Source organism: Protopterus annectens, chromosome 16.part0 (genome assembly GCF_019279795.1).
Source record: "Protopterus annectens isolate FY-2018-M chromosome 16.part0, PAN1.0, whole genome shotgun sequence".
Classification (NCBI taxonomy): Eukaryota; Metazoa; Chordata; order Ceratodontiformes; family Protopteridae; genus Protopterus; species Protopterus annectens.
In genome coordinates, this window is record NC_056750.1 from 93,076,124 (window position 1) to 93,097,465 (window position 21,342).

The 21,342-nt window shown below is 42.7% G+C and overlaps 1 protein-coding gene across 1 annotated transcript in view; it reads right to left on the reverse strand.

Moving 5' to 3' along the window:
- LOC122790519 (lysine-specific demethylase 3B-like) overlaps nucleotides 1-21,342 on the reverse strand; it is a 1,629,922-nt gene that overhangs the window by 1,203,975 nt on the left and 404,605 nt on the right. Inside the window, exon 4 of the mRNA XM_044058070.1 lies at nucleotides 18,195-18,366. Coding sequence (XP_043914005.1) covers nucleotides 18,195-18,366 — 172 coding nt within the window. The remainder of the gene's footprint in view (nucleotides 1-18,194; nucleotides 18,367-21,342) is intronic.

A 21,342-nucleotide genomic window follows, 5' to 3' on the forward strand; every position in this document is an offset into this window, starting at 1 on the left:
CCAAAGACCTTGGGTGCACCTGCCTCATAGGTGAGCGACCCAAGCAATGTCTGAAGCATTGGTGGTGATGGTCTGGCCAGTAGGGTGGAGGATGAAGGGAAGACCCTTGTTCTAGGCACAGGCCCCCGCCCACCAGAGAAACTCAGCCCTTATACATGGGATCAGAGGGAGAGTGGTCTTTAGAGACTGAATGCTGACACCAAAGGTTCTTTAGATACCAATGAAGTTTTCTCATGTGAAGCCTGACCAGAAGAATTAGAAGGATGCACGATGCCATGTACCCCAGGGCATGCAGGAACTTCCTCATGGTGAGGTGACTTCTGGCAGCCAGCTGGGTAAAAGCGAGAGGCGGGAAGCTCTGCTTTTCTGGGGATAGGAAGGCCATTTGGGATGCTGTGTCTAGCAGTGCTCCCAAGAAAATGATCTTCCTGGAGGTCTTTTGCTTTGATTTCTTCTCGTTGATGGTGAACCCTAGGGAAGTTAGGAGGGTTTTGACAAAGAAAAGGTCCTGGAGCAGCTTTTCTTTGCATTTTGCCTGAATGAGGCATTCGTCCAGATAAAGGGTAAACCTGTATATTTCTCCATCTGCAAAACGTTATGGCCGGGGCTAAGCATTTGGTGAATACTCTGGGTGCAGTAGATAAGCCAAAGGGTAGCACAGAGAACTGAAAGTGTTGTGAGCTGCTCTAAAGTGCAGGAATTTCCTGCAGGATTCCCTCATGGGGATGTAGGGGTAAGCATTTTTTAGGTCCAGAGTCACTAGCCAGGCATTTTTTGTCAGCATAGGCATTAGCTGCTGCAAAGTTAGCATTTTGAATCTGGGGACCACCAGGGGGTGTTCAGAGTGGATAGATCCAGGATGGGGAGCCAAGTGCCCTCTTTTCTGGGAACAAGGAATAGTCTGGAATAAAAGCCTTTGCCTGTTTGATCTGAGGGGAAAGGTTCTACTGCCCCCTGGGAGCGACCGACCGGCACTCATGCAAACTGCTTCTGCTACAGGCTCCATGGCAAGAAAGACTGACATAATGACGTCAGCTGCCTTCCTTTATAGCACTGACGACCTGACGTCAGACTACAGGCGACTACAGCTGATGCAGAAAAACACAGACTCTGGTATTCGGGCCGGCCGATGGCTACCACAGCAGGGATAACCCACAGGTGATGGCTGCAACAGTGAAACAAAGACGATCCATCTGTCTTACAGAGGCAGAGAACACACACACCACCATCTCAAAGGCAGAAAGCTCTACGAAGAAGGATGTTGATGGAGCCAAGAAGCCACGCTTCCAACCCCGCTGACTCCCTATGCTACAAAGGCAATCCATCCAAGGCAGTGGTTGGAGCAGAGCTATCCAAAGCCGAAGCTCTGAGGGGTAGAGATGGCTCCAACAACTTCCAAGTTTACTCTAATGCCTCGGATCAGACAGGAATGCTTCAGCTCCAAGTCTCATTCAGCTCTGAAGCACTTGGAGCTGAAGATACTACAGTCTTCAGATGGGACTCAGGAGACTCTGATCCAAGGGCACCAAAATAAGTTAGCTTGAAGGAGTCAAGATGGGTCGTGCAGTACTAGTAAGGACTTCCTGACCCAATGGGGTCGGAGACGGAAGAACTCTCATCTGAATCTGCACCAAGAGAAACTTCATCATTCTCTCCACATCAGCCTCAGTCAAGCTTCTGGAAGAATGACAAGATGCTGCTTGAGAGGGACATGAAGTGCCAGTGGGATTCCAAAAAAGGAGATGGCAGTGAGAGGGTACTGGATCTATGGCCTAAGCGTAAAGGGGTCCTAGGTAACAACTTCTGATCAGAGAAAGTTGATTTATTTTCCAACACCGGCTTAGAGAAAGGATCAGGCATCAGATCTGATTTCTTAAGCTTCTTCTCAGGAGGTTCCATCATCGGATCCAAAGATGGGGTAGAGGATCCACATGGACCCAAATGTTTACCAAAAAGCTCCTTTTGTTTAGGTTTGGGGGGACTGAGCCCCAGAAAGAGCTTTTGAGAAAGAAGAGGTTAGCAAACCTTTTAAAATCAGTTTTTCCTGTCCACAATGGCCCTAGGATTAAATGATTTACAAATTTTGCAATCTGTTTGAAGGTGTTTTAGGCCTAGACAAACACACAAATCATGAGAGTCACACAGAGATAATTTATGACCACATTTCCGACATTTTTTAAACCCTGACAGCTTTTCAGACATTATCAATAAATAAAGAGCAGAAAAATATAACGGTACTTTTCTGTTATCGGGGCAACAAATACTTCCTGATTATGACAATCACACGTCATAAATTATTCGATTAATGTACCGGGAAAACAGTTAAGTGTGCTGAAGGAAACCTATAAATCCAGTCACAGTGTAGTTTTTGCTTGATAATCACGCTCCTTAAATTTTGATTTATTCACTTAACATTTGTTTACTGGGATAATCTGAATGGACAAAACACCGTACTTCCTGATTTCGTTTCGTTTTCACATGACGGTCTCAGACTAACTAGACGGAAATGAAAAGTGATTGTTCATTAGCTAAATAGGAAAGAAATGAAGCACCGTGTGAGTGCCTAAATGTATTGCCGCTGGTTACAAAGTGCAGAAATTCAAGTGTAAGAACATGTTAACAGTTTAAAGAGAAAATATTACAACTCCTTCATACCATACACTCGCATGCACACTCCCTTGTAGGCATGTGGCAAAGCCAGTGCATTGCAGGTATATGTTAATTAAACACCACTAAGACCACATCAGTCTATTTATTTATTTATTTTGGGGGGGGGGGCTTTGAGTATTGAGACTGCGATTTACGTTAAAAAAGACATACGCATGCACTTCTTTTACTCTCCGTTTCACCCTGTCCGAAAGTGTGACCATGGCATTTACCTGCATTTTCACACAATCTGATTAATGTGTGTCCCATGTACATATACCTCTCAACTCTCTTGATGTCGGCTCACACCCCTCCGCATTCCCTACAACTGGTGGTTTTAGGAATAAAGTGTGGTCGATCACATTTAATAAATAACGGCAATCATTTGAGTTATACACTTGTTTTTCTCCAAAAATGCATGCTGATTCACTTCCTTTTAAACCCTGTCGGCATGCATTATTTGGAATAAAGCAAGTCTATAAGTCAAATGATTGTCATTATTTATTAAATGTGATCGACCACATTTTATACATCTGACAGGAAAATAAGTGTGTGTGCACGTCAGCAGCAGCTGAACAATCAACATTATAATGAGTGCTAGGATTCCAAGCGCTCATTAGGATCGTTACCCCGATAACGGAAAAGTACCAATATAACAAACTCCTTTGTGCGTTTGTGTTTATATATATATATATATAGATATATGCACGTGTGTGCATGGAAAGAAAAAAAAAAAGAGTGAGATTTACCAACAATGGTATCAAGAATACACTACATGTAAAAATAAATAAATAAATTAAAAAAAAAAAAAAGGGGAAAGAAAAAAGGTTTAACAACAATGATAATATGAAATGCACAAAACTGCAGGGAAGGGAGGAATAGCAGATACTAAAATATGACAAGTTATATTATCAGGCGATATAAAGATTTAAAGATATATACAGTAAAATTAGACATCTTCCAACTATACTAAACTCGAGAGCTCACAGCAACCACACCCTCACACGAAACCGGTAAATATAAACCGAAGTGTTAAGGAATGAAAACTGACTACATCAGAGCACACACACCCTTTTGTGAAATATTAGTCTAGTTGCTTATTTGTACTTTAATAAAATTAATGCAATCTGTTTCCTACCAGTTTCTTGGGTTGATTAGAAAATCTCAGGTTCTCTCTGCATGCTCAGTCTTCAAGGTCTACTACTTTTTGAAATGGTTCTTCTTGGGCAGCCTCGTGTTTGGCCAGTCTTTCCTTCATTTCAACCTCTGATTACTGCAGTTTAATCAGCTAATTTGAATAACCACTTAATGCTTATATTCTTTCCAGCATTTTGTCATTTGAGACTGCATTTCTCCATTGTCTCTTATTTTAAAAACTCAATTCACTGGATTCAATTTTTCCTCTAAATTATTAGAAGTCACTGCTTGTATTGAGACTGAAACCTGAACTGTATTTTGTGACCACACAGAAGACCAATGAAACCCGACCCAAAATTACTTTTATTAAAAGACAATACGAATACAATATTAAAATACATGAACTGCATCTTGCTGACCAGCTGCAAGGTTCTTCAGAGTATTTTCTTATTTTCTAGTTGATTTTCTCTTACTTTTTCTACATTTCCTAGCTGCAAACATCCAGGCAGTGTAGCAAATAACCAGTAACTGAATTTTTATCAAAATAACTATGTTTCACTGGCTGCTTTTCCAAAGTTTCTGTTTTCACAATGGGAGAGCTCTAATCAGCCTGTTGATCAGTGTTTAACTATTTTGGAAGTCTTCCATGTCCAGAAATACTTGTCTTTTTAACATCTACATGCCATAATCCAAGGAGGACATATTTAGGCTGTCTGCTATGTGGGGGTCTAATATTATATGATTAGAAACTTTACTTAGTCGAATAACTAAAGCTTGATAACTAAATGTTGAAGTCCCAAAACCACGAATGGCAGTTTCCACACAGGGAACCAATGCCGTTGTCCCAACTAAAAAAAAAAAAAAAACACATTAAACACAAATCAAGTGGGGGGGCTGTGCCCCCCAGCCCCCCTAACTAGATATACCAACTCCAAGATTGCTCCACAATGTAAAAAGGGTGAAATCCACGAAACGGCCAAATGAATTGTTACGCTGTGGAAACTGCCGTTCGAGGTTTTGCAACTTCGACATCTGGTGATCGAGCTTTAGTTATTCGACTAAATTTTCAATCATATAATATAGACCAGCTACGTGGCTGTATTAATCTGGACAATATTAAGTTATTGGGGTGAATCCAAGTTCCTGTGGTAATTCCCAAACATGCATGGATAGTCTGCACAGAATGAGTGCCTCCTTTTTGTTTACATATACACATCACCATAGTGCTGTCAGTTTGAATCATCAGGGGGCCTTGGTGCAATCCATGACTGAATGCTTTCCTGGCTAGGAAAACTGCTATTTCCTTGAAAGTTACAGGTTTGTCTTGCATTATTTTCCCCCAAACATTCTGAACTTTTGTTACCCGTAAGTGAGCTCACCAGCCAGTGTATAAATGTATCTGTCTGGGAACTTGTCTGCATTCAGAAGGGGGGGTTTCCCTGTTGGTTTGCAAGAGAAGAGGGGCATACCCATTTGCAAAGAAAGCAGATGACACCAATGTTACCATTTGAGATTCCTCATGTGGAGTTTGGCAAGTTGCAGGAAGCCATGTAGGCTAGCAGCCTGAGGAAATTCCTTCAGTAATGCTATTGAAATTTTAAATCTTGATCAGGTACTCAGAAGCAGGATTTTCACAGAAGGAAGGCATTCTTGTTCTACACAGTGGAAGTCTGCTACAAGGAAGATAACCCAAATGGTGGGGCTGAAAGTTTTTGCAGATTTAGGGACAGTCCTTCCTTCCTGAAACAGGCCATGTTTATGTGGATTGATCTCAAATGTGTGTGTCTTGAATCAAGCAATTGTTCAGACTGGGGTAGCTGTGCACGCCACTTGCCCAACAAAAAGTAATTGCTGGATCCAGGCATTTTGTAAAGACCCTGGCTGCAGCAAGCAAGCAAATAAATACCACGACAAAGTACAGGAAATGAGACCTTTCTCTACCTTAAAATGTAGAATTTGTCAGTTTCTCAAAGCTATGAAGATACGAAATTAGGCAATGCTCAAATCTAGGGTTACCATGACAGTCACCTGTAACAAAACTGGCAGTAGCTTTTCCAATGTCATTTTGAACTTTGGTACAAACAAAAAAAAGAATCATTTATCATTTTAAGTCCAAAATGGTCTCCAACATTCTTTTCATGGAATAAGAATAACTAGAGTAAAAGATAGCCCCCAGTCTCTCTTTAGTACCAGTTCTATTGACCATTCTAATAACAGACTTTGAACCTTAGCAACAGCCAGTTGTTGCTGCTGCTAAGGCTATGTTGTGGAATTTTGGGATCTTTGTAACTACATGGAGTAACAATCTTATTACCCCCTAGAATTGACACAAATGATTTCTTCAAAACTAACAAGGACAATCGCCCTTCTATTTTTTTTGCACAATAGTAGAAATCTAGAGAGACAGTACATGAGTAGGAAACGGGAAAAAATGTTCCTTAATGGAGTACTTATGCGAACCAGTGGTTTTCAGGCTGACTCAATGTACTAGCGACATACAAACATGGGCAATGCTCACCTCTACTTCAGCAGCAAGTAAGAAATGAAAATGGAGCTTAATGAATAACCTTTACACCACCAGTCATCCTGACACCAAAAGGAGGATGTCCTCTAGGCCATGGGATGGTGATCCAGGCCAGTCTCAAGCTCCTGCAGAGACGAAATCCTTAAAGTCAGTAGTGCAACAATGATCTAGAAAGAATATCTGACCATAACTGCTGATGTTTCAGCAGAATTACTGTTTCGGTACAGACTCAAAATTCCTGCTTGCAGGAACCTGAAGGCCAATATAAAAACCAGAGCTGTAATCTTTCCCATCCTAGACCAGTGGGCTCCATCCCCTTCCAGGATATCACTGGTATAAATGGTAGACATCCTTACTATGTTCTGCATGGTCCACTGATGCAGTAGTGTCTGTTTGGAGGACTCCTAGAGCTAAGCAAAAATTGAAGGCTAGCATGAAAGATGAGCAGGGGACACCAAACCATACAGAATGGCCACGCAAAACCTGCTCTAGATATGTCTCCTAAGTTGTAATGTTTGGCAAATGTACTGGCAGAGGTCCAGAAGGCTACCTGCGTAAACATGGTATGAAAAAAGTTTTGTTAACCATGACCCTAGCAGAATGAGTTAACAAAGATGCCCAACAGTCAACTGTGGTGGAAGCAAAGGAAGGTAATATAGTTGGCAATGCACTTAGATTTGAACAACTTTCCTTCATTTCCCTTTGCAAAAGTAGAAAACTGCTGATATAACTTTCTATTTAGTTTAGATCTATCCAGCTAAAATCTGACAGACATCAAGGGAAAGTAACACACTCTCCTCCTTGTTCTGTGGAATGAAAAAAAACAATGGAAAATGGATGGCCTGAATCACGGAGAGCTCAGTCACCACTTTGAGCATGAAGGCAAACTTTATGCACAAAGCATCTCTGTCTTTATGAAGGACAAGGAAGGACTCTAACATGACAGCATGAAGTTCAGAGATTGGTTTACAATTTTCCAGATAGCATCTTGACAGGGACAGAAGAAACTGGTACAAACAGTGGTAAGGGTAGCCTCTCCAACAGAAAATCAGGTCCCAAGATACTATTTCTTTTTTGGGAAGTCTCAGGTGAAGGACCCCCCCTTAAGGAACTGTTTCACAGGCAGCTGGGAGAACACAGGGGTTATACTGACAAACAGGCAGACGGATGAAGCATGATACTTAAAAATATATATATAAAAGACAAGGCTGGCTTTGAAAAGGTCTGACAGCTGAAGTGAGAAGTATGGACAGCTGCACCTGCCATGGTTTATGCCCTCCCTTTAAGGCACCAGTGTGAGAACCTTTTTCCGATTACTTACAAACAGCGTTACACTGCTGAGCTTTCTGCTCTCTCTTAATGTAGGTGTACTGCAGTCACTGAAAACATATCTAGTGGGTTGAGCACTAGAACATCCACCCTGTCAATCTTAAGTCCTCAATTTGGGATGTATGATCCCACTGCTCAAGGATAGGTCATCTACCTGATGCAGCAGCAAAGGGGAACTCTCAAAGGAAATCCTTTGCTTTGGCCAATTAAGTGCTGCTAGGATCATCCTTGGCCCTTTCCTCCAGAATTCCCTTCGTACCTTGGCGATGAAAGAAATGAGGGGAACTGCTACTACCAGGATATTCCTTGGCCTCTCTTCCAGAATCTTCCCCCCTTAACCTTGGGGATGAAGTAAATGAGGGGAAAGTATACAGAAACATATCAGTGAGATGTAGAAGTCATGTCACCCAAGCCACTTTTTTGGGGAATATGAGTGCAAAACTTTGAGCCATCTGTTGTTGTCTGGAGAAGCATAAGGGCCCATTTCTGGTACACCCTCCTACTAGTGGGCCAGATCCAAAAAATTTCTTCAGTGCCCATTTACTAACATCTAATATAGTAATAATTAATCTGTCAAGCTGTTGCCCTGGCCAAAGATGCATTTAGTCACCCCATCACCCAATCCACCTCACAATCCTGCACAGCCTGCTAAGAAGATAAGAATGGTCCCTGCCTTCCTTATTTATGTTCTACAAAACTGTGGTGTCTGTCCTAATCATTAGCAGGCTTGCCTGCTTAATGCCTGGATGGCCAATATCATGGTTCTCATATTTTTTTATAGATTTAAGTGATTTCCTCTCATCTGCTTTCCCCATGAACACCTGTACCATTCAGGTCTCTTTCGTGTGCTTCCAGAAATGCTGGAGGAATCGGTTTTAAGAATATGAGACCAAAGGAGAAGCATAAGGGGAACTCTCTTGTTCAAGTGGATGCTCTCTATCTACCACATGTAATCTCCTTTCTTATTCAAGAGTACAATGTTCTAGAGGGAGGGAGGCTACTGACACTACCTGTTCCTGAGATAGCACTGAAGTTTTTGCATGTGTAACCTGGTCACTGCAGCCACACATTCTGTAAAGACAAATGGTGCAGCAGACCAGCCAAAATGCAAGATAGTGAACTAGAAAATGGAACCCGCTTCTGCCTCGAATCTTTGGAAAGTACAGTTTTGTACCTACCATAAATGTAGATGTTCGAGTCTATACCCTGCTGCAGTAATCACACTTGGGTTATCCTGCCGTCAGACGGCCCTGCAGTCGGCCCAAATTCCAAAGTCTTGGTCCGGCGTCGGTAGCTGTCGCTTCTTCCCTGACGTCAGTGCGCCAGGAGTATATAAGAGGCATCAGACACCATTTTCTTCAGTTTTTCTTGCCCCAGATGTCAGGTAGCAAAATATATATATATATATATATATATATATATATATATATATATATATATATATATATATACACACATACATACATACATATAGCTATATAAAAATAAAACAAAACCCTTGGGCACAAGCAAATACACCACAGAGGTAGAATAGGACAGAGTGGTTGAGATAAGTTCAGCTAGTTCAGAGGGGATGGAGGGAGGGTAACCTGGACTGCAGCAGGGTATACACTCGAACATCTACATTTATGGTAGATACAAAACTGTACTATGCTCATCGCGTTACCCTGCTGCAGTCATCACACTTGGGTAGAATCCCAAAGCTAAAGATGGGTGGTGGAGTTAAACCGGGTTAGAGGAGGCTAGAAGGCCCTGCAAAACTGCAATGGCGAAGCCAGCTCTAGTCTTAGAGTAAAGTTGTGAGTGGTAATGTTTGGTGAAGGTGTGTACTGAACTCCAAGTTGCAGCTTCCAGAATATCCTTGGTTGGCACCCCCCTGAGGTAGGCTGTAGTTGTAGCTGCTGTCCTGGTAGAGTGGGGCCTTATGCTAGTAGGAACTGGTTTTCCATGGTGGGTGTAGCAAAAACGTATGCAATGTCCTATCCATTTGGAAATGGTCTATTTTGAGATAGCCTTTCCTTGTGATGCTGTAGCACAGGATACAAAAAGCTGGTCAGATTTTTTGTAACGTAGTTGCCTGTGAATGTCCAAGGAATGCAGGAGTCTTTCGCCTTTGTTCTGTGGATTTGGAAAGAAGGTGGGTAAATGGATGGTTTGATTTAAAGTCACACTGGATACCACCTTAGGCATAAAGGAGAGGTTAGTTCGTAGAGAAACTCTGTCTTGATGAAAAATGAGGAAAGGCTCTACTGCCATTAGTGCCTGAAGCTCTGAAACTCTTCTCGCTGAAGTAATTGCTAGCAGCAGGGCAGTCTTCCACGATATAAACTTTAAGTCAGCTGAGAAAGCTGGCTCAAAAGGAGGCAGCACAAGTTTTTCCAGAACAAAGCTGAGGTCCCAAGTAGGTGTTGGTGCTCTCTTGGGAGGCCTAATGTTTTTGGCCCCTCTGAGAAACTGCCTTAGGAGTGGATGTGAAAATAAGGGAGGATCTGTGTTGTAGTGAGCAGAAATAGCTGAGGCGTGGATTTTAATAGATGAAAAAGAAAGCCCTTTGTGTAACATCTCAGTTAAATATTGCAGAATCTGAGGTATGTCAGGCTGAAGCGTATTTTGGCCTTTAGCTTGGTTCCAGGCACAAAACCTTTTCCATTTGTCTGAGTAGGCTTCCCTGGTGCTGGGCCCTCCTGGCCTCCAGAATAACATCCATAACAGCTTGTGAGAGAGGAGCTGGCTGGTTGCTTAGGTGATTTGCCATGGAGCCAAGTTTAAGGTTTTGAGCTGGCTGTGTAGAATATGATTGTCTTGCTGTGTGAGCAGATGGGTAATTTGTGGTAGAATCCATGGTGGGCCCTGGGCTATATTCCTTAATAGTAGGTACCAGTGCTGACGTGGCCAGTCTGGGGCAATGAGCATCATTCGGGGTCTCTCCATCCTGACTTTCAGCAGCACCTTTGTGAGAAGGGGTAATGGAGGAAAGGCATATACTGTCAGCATTTTCCAAATGAATGAGAGTGCGTCCACTTTCCAAGCTTGATGGTGAAAAGTCCTTGTGCAAAATTTTGTTAGTAGATAGTTTTGGGGGCTGGCGAACAGGTCTATGTCTGGGAGCCCCCATTTTTGAGTTATCATTGCAAATACTTGCGGATCCAGTTTCCACTCGTGGGGATCCATGATGTTTCTGCTTAGGTTGTCTGCCAAGGTGTTCTTTTTTCCTGGCAGGAATTGAGCTTGTAATTGAACTTGGTAAGCCAGTGCTGTGTTCCACAAGGTCATTGTTTGCCTGCATAGAGGGTAAGAGTGTGTACCCCCTTGTTTGTTTATATATACCACATTACTGTGGTGTTGTCTGTCCTTATGATAAGCTGTCCTGGATGTAAGAGATCCTTGAAGGCTGTCAGAGCATTTTGTACAGCTAGCATTTCTTTTTGATTGATGTGCAGATTCCTTTGATCTGCAGTCCATATGCCTTGGATGCACCGTCCTGCCATGTGTGCCCTCCAGGCATAGTCCGATGCATCTGTTGTCATAGTTTGCCTGGCTGGGGGTAAGGTGAAAGGCTGACCCTTGTTGAGGTGACATGCCTGTGACCACCATAGAAACTCCTGTTGAAGGCAGGGAATGAGAGGTATCATTGTTTCCAAGCTGTGGCTCTGTTGAGTCCATACGCTTTTTAGGTACCACTGTAATTTCCTCATATGCAGTTTTGCAAATGGTATTAATAGTATGCAAGATGCCATGAAGCCCAAAGCCTGCAGAATTTTTCTTGCAGGGAGTTGGGTTTTTGTTGCCATTGCTCTGAAATACGGAGTTAATTGTAGTTGTTTGTCTGGCGTCAGATAAGCCATCTGGGCCGTTGTATTCAAGTTGGCACCCAGGAATGTCATTTTGTGAGGGCACTAGTTTTGATTTATTTTCGTTTACTGTGTACCCTAGGCAACTTAGAAGACGTTTTACAAAGGTCAGGTGTTGTAAGAGAATGTCCTTGCTTTCTGCTTGGATGAGGCAGTCGTCCAGGTATGGGTATATTTGAATTCCTCTGTCTGCAGTATGCAATTACTGGTGCCAGGCATTTTGTGAAGACCCTGGGCACAGTAGATAAGCCAAAGGGCAGTGCAGAGAATTGGTAATGGGTTGAACCTGCAATGAAACGGAGGTATCTTCTGAAATTTTGTCTGATAGGGACATGCAGGTATGCCTCCTTGAGGTCCAACGTTACTAGCCAAGCTTTCTTGCCCAACATGGGAAGAAGCTGCTGTAGTGTTAACATCTTGAATTTGGGTACTTGCAAGAAGGTGTTTAATATTGAAAGGTCCAGAATGGGTCTCCGAGCATTGTCCTTTCTGGGGACTAGAAAGAGCCTTGAGTAAAATCCTTGGCCTTGCTCCTGTGTAGGTACCAGTTGAATGGCTCTCATTGTCTATGAGAGCTGTAATTTGTTTTTGTGCCTCTGCCCATTGATTTTGTGGCAGGTTTGGCATTCCTTTTATCCTTGGCAAGGTGTGGAAATGGAATCTGTATCCTTGTGAGATAATGTCTAGGACCCATTTGTCCTTTGTGACGATGCGGCAGTTGTCTGCAAAAAGTGCTAATTTTCCTCTCAAGGGAGCTGCCAAGAGAGTTTTGCTTGGCAGTTTGAGGTACAAGTCATTGTGTTTGCCTTCTAGTAGTTTGTGGCCTGTCTTCTCCTCCCTTCTGAGTTGCAGTGCCCCAATGGCGAGGTTTGTAAGGGATTTGTGCTTGTCCTCTGCCCCTTGGGCGCCTGTATTTACCCCTCTGTGGTCTGTCAGAAGCTGGAAAGGACCAATTTTTTGTTGGCCAATTTCTGCTGAAGCGTGGGGGCTGTACTTGTAAGAAATATTTGACCGTCTGCATAGATTTTGCCTTATCCTCCATTTTCTTTAAAACCTCCTCTGCTTTAACCCCAAATAAGACATCCTGCTGTAAGGGTGAATCTAGTAACTTTGCTTTAACATGATCAGGCAGAGATTGTTCCTTTAACCAAGCATGCCAACGTATAACAGACCCAGTAACAGCTGCTCTAGAGGAAGCTTCCAAGGCATCAAAACCACATTGTAAAGTATGTTTGCCCACGTGTTCAGATGCATGCAACAAAAGATCCTGCATTTCCTTGAATTCAGACTGTTGAGGGTGTGTGCCCATCTTTTGTTTTATTTGAGACATTAGGAATTGCTGGTATTTAAGCATGTGAAATTGACAATTTAGTGCTCTCACAGCTAGAGTAGCTGAGGTGTAAACCTTCTTCCCCCACCTATCTAGTGCTCTGGAGTCCCATTCAGAGGGTACAGGATTTTTAGCCATAGAAGCCTTAGCCCCTTTGGGACCCTGGGAGATTGTCTCTGGATCAGCAACAGGGCTTTTGCATAGGAATTTGTGCGAGTCAGGCACTCTACAGTATCGATCTAGTTTGGCTGGAGCAGGAGGCAGAGAATCTTGATTTAGACTAGATTCTAAGAAAACATCATCCACAGTGTCTAAAACTGGGGGGGATAGCAAGGGGTCTGTGCTGGGGGAGTAAAATAAACTCTCGGAGCCTTTTCTTTGAGTCGAGTAGTCCTGACCTTCCCAGTGGAAATGTTCCCTTGCGGTATTGTAAGGTTTCCCCAAAGGAATAATCTTCAGGGGGAGAAGCTGAGGGAATGGAGTCTTCGGCATCAGAATCTTCATAAGGGGGAAAGGAGTAATCCTGTTCCTCAGAGGAGCCTAAAGAAACAGACACTTGATCAGAGGAGGTATAATCCTCCTCTTGTCTAGGCCTTTTGTTGGGGGGCAGGGTTGGAAACCCCTGATCAAAGAAATTAAATCTTCAGCCATTTTAAGCATCTGTTTCTTAGGCATAGGGCCTTGACCTGGAGACTGAAGAGAAGTCTTTTTTAGTTTTAGAGGAGTCTTAAGTTTAGCATAAGATTTTATGGTGAGAGTAGTCGGTCTGAAGACACCTTCAGCAACTGAAGTTGTTTCTACAGCACCGGCTTCTCCTACTGCAATGTCGTCAATAGGGCCTAAAGAAAATGGCTGCGTCGGCTTAGAACTCTCTGCTGGAGAATCTGAAGCTGTCTTGGGATCCAATTCAGCGGTAGCCAGGGGCTGCGTAGGCGCCTCACTGAAAACCAGAGAACCGGCCCAGCCGAGGGCTCGGAGTCTGGCTTAGATCTAGGCTGCCTTTCTTTATCTTTGCGTTTTTTTATGCACGCCGGTAGTCGGTTGCTCCGACGGCATAGTGTAATTAAATTTCCTACCAAAGTAGTGTCTTGCAAAATCAAAGCGTCACTTAATAGTTCGCTTATTGAACCTAGCACAAAACCGACAACCAGTGAAGTCGTGGTCTGGGCCTAGGCAAGGTATACAAAAAGAATTAAAGTCCTTATGAGGTATTTGCTTCCCACAAGAAATGCAATTGTTAACTTTTTCTGACATCGGACTGAGGCAAGAAAAGGTTCCCCGATAGGGTACTTAGCTTTGAAGACTTCGGAATGAAACTCTATTTGAAAATCTCAGGTGTTGGCCGACTGGCACTTGCGAACTGCTTCTGCTTCGGGCACCGCGCGGCAAGAAAGACTGAAGAAAATGGCATCAGATGCCTCTTATATACCCCTGGCGCACTGACGTCAGGGAAGAAGCGACAGCAACTGACGCCGAACCAAGACTTTGGAATTCGGGCCGAGTGCGGGACCGCCTGATGGCAGGATAACCCAAGTGTGATGACTGCAGCAGGGTAACACGATGAACACCTACAGGAATATGTAGATAAGTATCCTTCAGAAACCGGGTCACCAGTAGAGCTCCAGAAATTTTTAACTTTGAGACTAGGAAGTACCTGTTGAATTTAATTCAGGCCAAAATAGGTCTAAAAGACCCTTCTTCTACTGGGAGTAGGTATATTCTCAAGTAAAATAGTGTTCCTCTATCTCACTCTGAAACCAATTCTATGGAATTCTGTGCCAGAAGAATGCCCACCAGTTCAGGCATTAAGTGCATTTGCTCCTCGAGTATAGCAGAAACACATCTGAATCACAGAGCCATGAAAAACTGTAAGCAGTAGCCTTTATCTTATGACCACAGAAACCCAACTGTCCTGGGTACTATCTCATCGGTATCCTAATAGCCAGCAGAACGTGTCTAACTGCCCTGTATATTTTATACCTAATCCTACATTATATTTTAATATCTATTACACGTACTCAAACTCAACAATTCTACTGTCACCTCATTACTCTCCCACCAGCTTGCTAAATCCTGGAACTCCATCCCACTAGCAATACGACATGGAACACTCCCTAAAATCATTTAAAAGCCAACTGAAGTCCTGCCTACTCACTCACTCACCAGCTCTGTACATGTAATGTTCCTGGATAATCACCAAACTCTTCCTTTTTACCTCACTCTTATGTAACTGGCCATAATACAGCTACTTCTTCACAATCTCCAACTATCATCTATCCCTCTCCACGACTCTCAACATCCCCCTTTTACCTGGATGAGTACTCCTGCGTAACTTATAACCATTTTCATTCTATAATTACTTCACTGCCTCCTACTCAATATCTATTTTCAGCTGATTCCATTTTAAACTAACTAGACTTTTACAGGCTTGACATTAGCTAGTATTTTACTACATTCTTTAACCATCATGTTTTCATTAAATGACATATTACAAATCTATGTATGTTCATTTACTACACTATGTACATACATTTACTATTTTATGTATGTACATTCATTATTTTTTTTATTAACTATCATACCATTAGTCTATGTATGCATGTACATTTATTATGTCAATCTTGTATAACTGCCTTCTACTCATTTTGAAAAACGGGAGTATTTCTCCCCAGCCCTCTGCTGAAAATGGGACTTGAACCCTTTCAGACTTTCCCGGCAAACAATCATTAAATAAATAATTTTCCTGGGAAAGACCGAAAGGGAAGGAAGAGAGGAGGAGGGGTTAGGTGATACTTTTGAGGGAGCTGCTGTAGAGAAACATAGCTGCTCCTTAAAAGTGTCCCGGGCATGAGGTCACCCCAAATCCACCTTTGGGATACGTCTTGCCAATTCATCTGGAAATTGTCCCTTCCCCTTTTGGCGTTTTGTACAAAAGGCATCGAAAGTGGTCACAGGCAGATTGCTTTCTTTCTCCCCTTTTGCTCTAGCTTTTGATTTTCTTAGCACGGCATCCAAACAGGAACTCCTTATCCAATGAGATATTACAGTATTCTACCATGACATGTTATGGAAGTTGCTGGCTCTTCATAAAGGCATTTCTTCTTACTCTAGACTTGTGGCAGGTGCCCTACGTGATGCATCTACTGCATCACAGCCACATCTTCTATACCACAACCACACTTCATGGGGTATTGTACAACCTAAGACTGCAGAAATATAGCACCTTCTTTTTTAGGCCCAAAGTCACTTGTCCTCTATTTTCTCTGCCTTCTGACTTAACTGCTCACAGCCATTTGAAATTTGAGCATATGAGCCCAGCAAATGAGAGCCCTAGTGGCCAAGGTAGCAGAGGTGGAAGTCTTCTTATCAAACCTGGTAAGTATTTTTCTTTCCCCAAATTTTGGAATTGGACTCCATGTTGCAGCCCTACCAGATCCTTTCCTGTAATACAGGAAAAACACAGCCTGATCCACCACCTTTTTAATAAAGACATTTATGGGATCCATGACCTACAGAAGCAGTCTGGCAAAAGGGCAAAAGGTTGCTAACCCACTGCAAAGATGAGACACAGAAAGCATGATCTCATACAATACCTCAAATTGTGCAGATACAGCCTAAGTGTTTAAGTTCAAGCAGCCCTACAAACTGTCTATACCTAATGTGGGCCTCAGAGAGCTTGTCAGACTACCAAACATCTGAAAGGATGCATCTTTCAGGTGGCAAGATAGTGCGTCTTCCCACAGAATCAGAACCTAATGAGACTGTGGAAAGTCTGTCTATATCTCTCATCTTCTACACTTCCGAATATGAGGAATAAGAGTCCCCTGAGGGGTAGGGCTCCCTTTTCCTTTTGGCAGGGGTATCTCTGGATCAGGACTTTTTCAGGGGTTGACTATCTGGATTTCATTAACTCCTTAACATCTACAGCAAGTGTGAAAAGGTCCCGAGAACATAGGTGGGAAAATTACAGTTAAGATCTAGTCAGCTGTGGATGGAGAAAACTGACTGACAGCAGATGAGGCTTTGGATTCTTGGGTCTTAGCTTTGAGTGGAGGGAGGGTGGTAAAGTGGCATAATGGTTAAGGTGTTTACCTTACAGACACAAGGTGCAGGGTTTGATTCCCACATGGGGTAATTGGCCAGGCTTAAAATGGCCCAAAACAGCAGTTAGCCTAGTACTAACCTATGAAGTATAATCCAACTTAAAGACTTTTGGACAAAAGTTGGGGACTGTGACCTGGATCTGGCCCCCTCCAAATTTTTCCCTAACAAATATCCGAGGGCTACCGCCCTCACCCTGAAAAACACACTTTTTTGTCAGAGGCCAAACTCTGCACAACGGTTTCAGCCCTGAACAACAAGCTAGATTTGACTTACAAATACATGCTCAAGATGAATGGCACAACACATTTAAGCAGGGTCACAACACATGCTAGTATGGGGTCATAACAGAGCTTCATCAGTATAGTCAATTTCAAGCCTGGGGGAGGATGTTAACACCAAAACTGGTTCACTGGTCTCCTGAACACAATTCTCTCTACAACATTTCTCCTTGTTTGCGGAAGTAGGAAGTGGGACTGGTGGACACCAGGCTGTGCCTAGGAAATCCACTTACATTTGGCTGTAGGTATTCTTCTAGGGACTCTGGTGTTTAAACAGTTGTGGTGTAAAAATATGCACAATGGGTACAGTTATGCATGTTGTGCTCTGGAACCAAGCAAAAGAAGACAGAAATTAAGAAAATCATGGTGTTATTCCACTCTTGCATCTTAGACAGTTACTTACTTTATGCTTCGACATCTACAAACAATACATAATTTAGGAAAGACAAGAAAGTTACCCAACAGGGTACTTAAAGGAGTCTCTGACATAAGGACAACCTGAAGGACAGACAGCACCACAACAGCAAATAAAGCATTCAACTCTTGCAATAAAAGACTAAAAATGGTGTTGGACAACTATCCTTTACACTACAAACATACTGAGCTGAAGGGGAAGGAGGTGGGGTGACAGGTTTTGTATTTTGGCTAACCTTTGGGCTCCTGCAGAAAGAAACTTCAAGAGTCAGTACTTTAGCAGTCAACTATGATCATCACTGACATTTTTCTTTAATTTTAACATGGCTGAGCAATGTACCTCTCCTGTTAAAAAAAACTCTAAATGAAAATGGTTTATATATATATATATATATATATATATATATATATATATAAATACACATACATACATACACACACTCCCACGCTTCTTAGATTAACCACATTTTTGTTGGCACCTAATGTAATAAGAGTCTGTTCTTCACTTTAGTAGTTATGGGTATTAAGAACAATTAAAACAAGACAACACCTAAAAAAGTAGCTAGACAAATTGCACTTACTACTGATGATTTCAAAACCATCCCAAAAGTCACGAACTTTCACATCAGAAATGATAGCACAATTCCTGCAGTTTACCAGGTCAACATCCTGATCTCCAAACTCACTGCTGAAGGCTTCTGGTTTCCAAAGATCTGTTTCTAGCTTTTTCTGTACTCCAGACACAAGAACTGGCTGCAAAAAAGAAATGGCTCATTTTACACTGTACATGCCATTTAGTTTAGTTATAACATATATATCGCAGAAGTATTTCTTGAAAACAAACTCTGCAGAGTGCTAGGGCTACAAAGAAAAGTACAGTTTTGTACCTACCATAAATGTAGATGTTCGAGGATTCCATTGCTGCAGTCCTGACTATTGGGTATAGTCCGCGTCCCGTCGGCCCGAATACCAGAGTATAAGGCTGACGTCGGTCAGGGCGCATTAGACTGACGTCAGTACGTCAGGGTACTAATGCGCATGACCGACGCCATATCCTCAGTCTTTTCTTGCCCCAGATGTCAGAAGACCCTAAAAAGACAAGTCCCAAAACAACCTGCACCAAAAACATGTATAATATATACAACCATATATACAAAAATATAAGCATGTAAACTCACCTACACAACCACCCCTAAATACAGAGGGGAAGGAGGGAGGGTAAATTGGACTGCAGCAATGGAATCCTCGAACATCTACATTTATGGTAGGTACAAAACTGTACTATGTTCCTCGACAACCATTGCTGCAGTCCTGACTATTGGGTAGAATCCCAAAGCAGAGGTAAGGGAGGCTGGCAAATTATAAAGTAGTAGGAGCTGACAATATGCCTTGTAAAACAGCTGTGGCAAAACCAGCCCTAGACTTAGAGTAGATAGGAAGGTGATAATGCCTAGAGAAAGTATGTACTGAACTCCAAGTAGCTGCTTCCAGAATATCCTTAGTTGCCACCCCTTAGAAATGCTGTTGAAGTGGCAGTAGCCCTAGTGGAATGAGGCCTAATCCCAGCTGGAATCTCCTTGCCATGATGGGAATAACAAAATGCAATGCAAAAGCCAATCCACCTAGAAATAGTTTGTTTTGACACAGGCTTGCCCTGAGAACTCAAAGCAAAAGAAACAAACAACTGCTGAGACTGCCTAAAATCCTTAGTCCTGCTTAAATAATAACGCAATTGCCTGTGTACATCTAAAGTGTGCAAAATCTTTTCCCCTTTATTTTGAGGATCTGCAAAAAACGTAGGCAAATGAATAGTTTGGTTTAAAGCCACACTAGAAACCACCTTAGGATAAAAGAAGGATTAGTACGTAATGATACCCTATCCTTATGGAAAATCAAAAAGGGCTCTACTGCCATAAGGGCCTGTAACTCAGACACCCTTCTTGCAGAAGTAATAGCCAACAGAAAAGCAGTCTTCCATGACAAATATTTCAATTCAGCAGTAGCTGCAGGCTCAAAAGGTTGTAGAGTAAGTTTTTCCAACACAAAATTGAGATCCCAAGCAGGAGTAGGAGCTCACGGGGGTCTTATATTCTTTGCCCCTCTAAGAAACTGCTTGAACAAAGGATGCGAAAACAAAGGTGGGTCACAATCATAGTGAGCTGAAATTGCTGCAGCATGAATCTTTATGGAAGAGAAGGACAAACCTTTGTCCAACAATTCAGTAAGATATTGAAGAGCCACACTCAAATTAGGCTCTGAAATCTCCAAATTCTTTGCTGTACTCCAAAATAAAAATCTCTTCCATTTTTCTGCGACACTCTCCTTGTACTAGGTCTTCTAGCTTCCATAATCACATTTAAAACTTGTTGAGGAAGTTGAGACCTGCTGTGTTTCAACACAGAATATGCCAGGCTGTTAGATGAAGAGAGTGAAGCTTGACATTGAGCAGATGACCGTCCTTCTGAGATAAAAGATGAGGAATCAGAGGTAAAGGCCATGGAGGCTCCTTTACCAGACTCGTAGTAGTGGGTACCAGTGTTGCCGAGGCCAATCTGGAGCTATCAAAATCATCCTTGGCCTGTCTTGTCTGACCTTTAATAGTACCTTTGGAAGAAGAGGTAGAGGTGGAAAGGCATACACATGAAGGTTTTTCCAACTGAAAGACAGAGCATCCACTTTCCAAGCTGTGTGATGAAACCCCTTTGTGCAATACTTTGGCAGCTGGTGGTTTAGTGGAGAAGCGAACAGATCTATGTCTGGAGTTCCCCATGACACTGTCAGTTTCTGAAATACATGAAGATCCAGTTTCCACTCGTGGGGATCCATGATTTGTCTGCTTAACACATCTGCTAAGGAGTTCTGTGCTCCTGGCAGAAACCTTGCCTGAAGAGTTAGTTGCAAGCTGAGCGCAGTCTCCCATAAAATCATTGCTTGCCTGCATAGAGGATAAGAATGTGTTCCCCCTTGCTTGTTGATGTACCACATGACAGTTGTGTTGTCTGTTAGAATCAACACCTGCCCTGGAAGAAGTAACTCCTTGAAAGCCATTAACGCAAACTGGACTGCTAACATCTCCTTCATGTTGATATGTAGATGCTGTAGTCTGGCAGGCCACTTGTCTTGTATCCACTTTCCATTTAGATGAGCTCCACAAGCAATGTCCGAGGCATCTGTCGTTAAAATCTGACTTGCCTCTGGCCGGGTCACAGAGAGTCCCTTGTTTAGGTGACATTCCTGAGCCCACCACAAAAATTCTTTGTGAAGGCAAGGTATTATTTGAATGACAGTGTCCAAATCCTGGCAGTGCTGTGTCCATACATTTTTGAGATACCATTGTAGCTTCCTCATATGCAGTTTGGCATTGGGAAGCACCAGAATACAAGATGCCATGAACCCTAATGCTTGAAGGACTGTCCTTGCAGTCAGCACGGACTGATGAGATAGTTGATGGAAGTAAAGTGACAGACTCTTTTGTTTGTCCGGGGTTAAAAAGGCCATCTGGGCTGCTGTATTCAGTCTCACGCCCAGAAAGCACATGTCTTGAGAGGGTACTAGACTGGACTTTATTTCGCTCACAGAATACCCTAGGCATCTTAGCACTGCTATAACATATTCGAGATGCTGTAGAAGGACTTCCTTTTCTTGAGCCAGAATCAGGCAGTCGTCCAAGTAAGGATAGATTTGAATTCCTTGAAGCCTGAAGTAAGCTATCACTGGAGCCAGAACCTT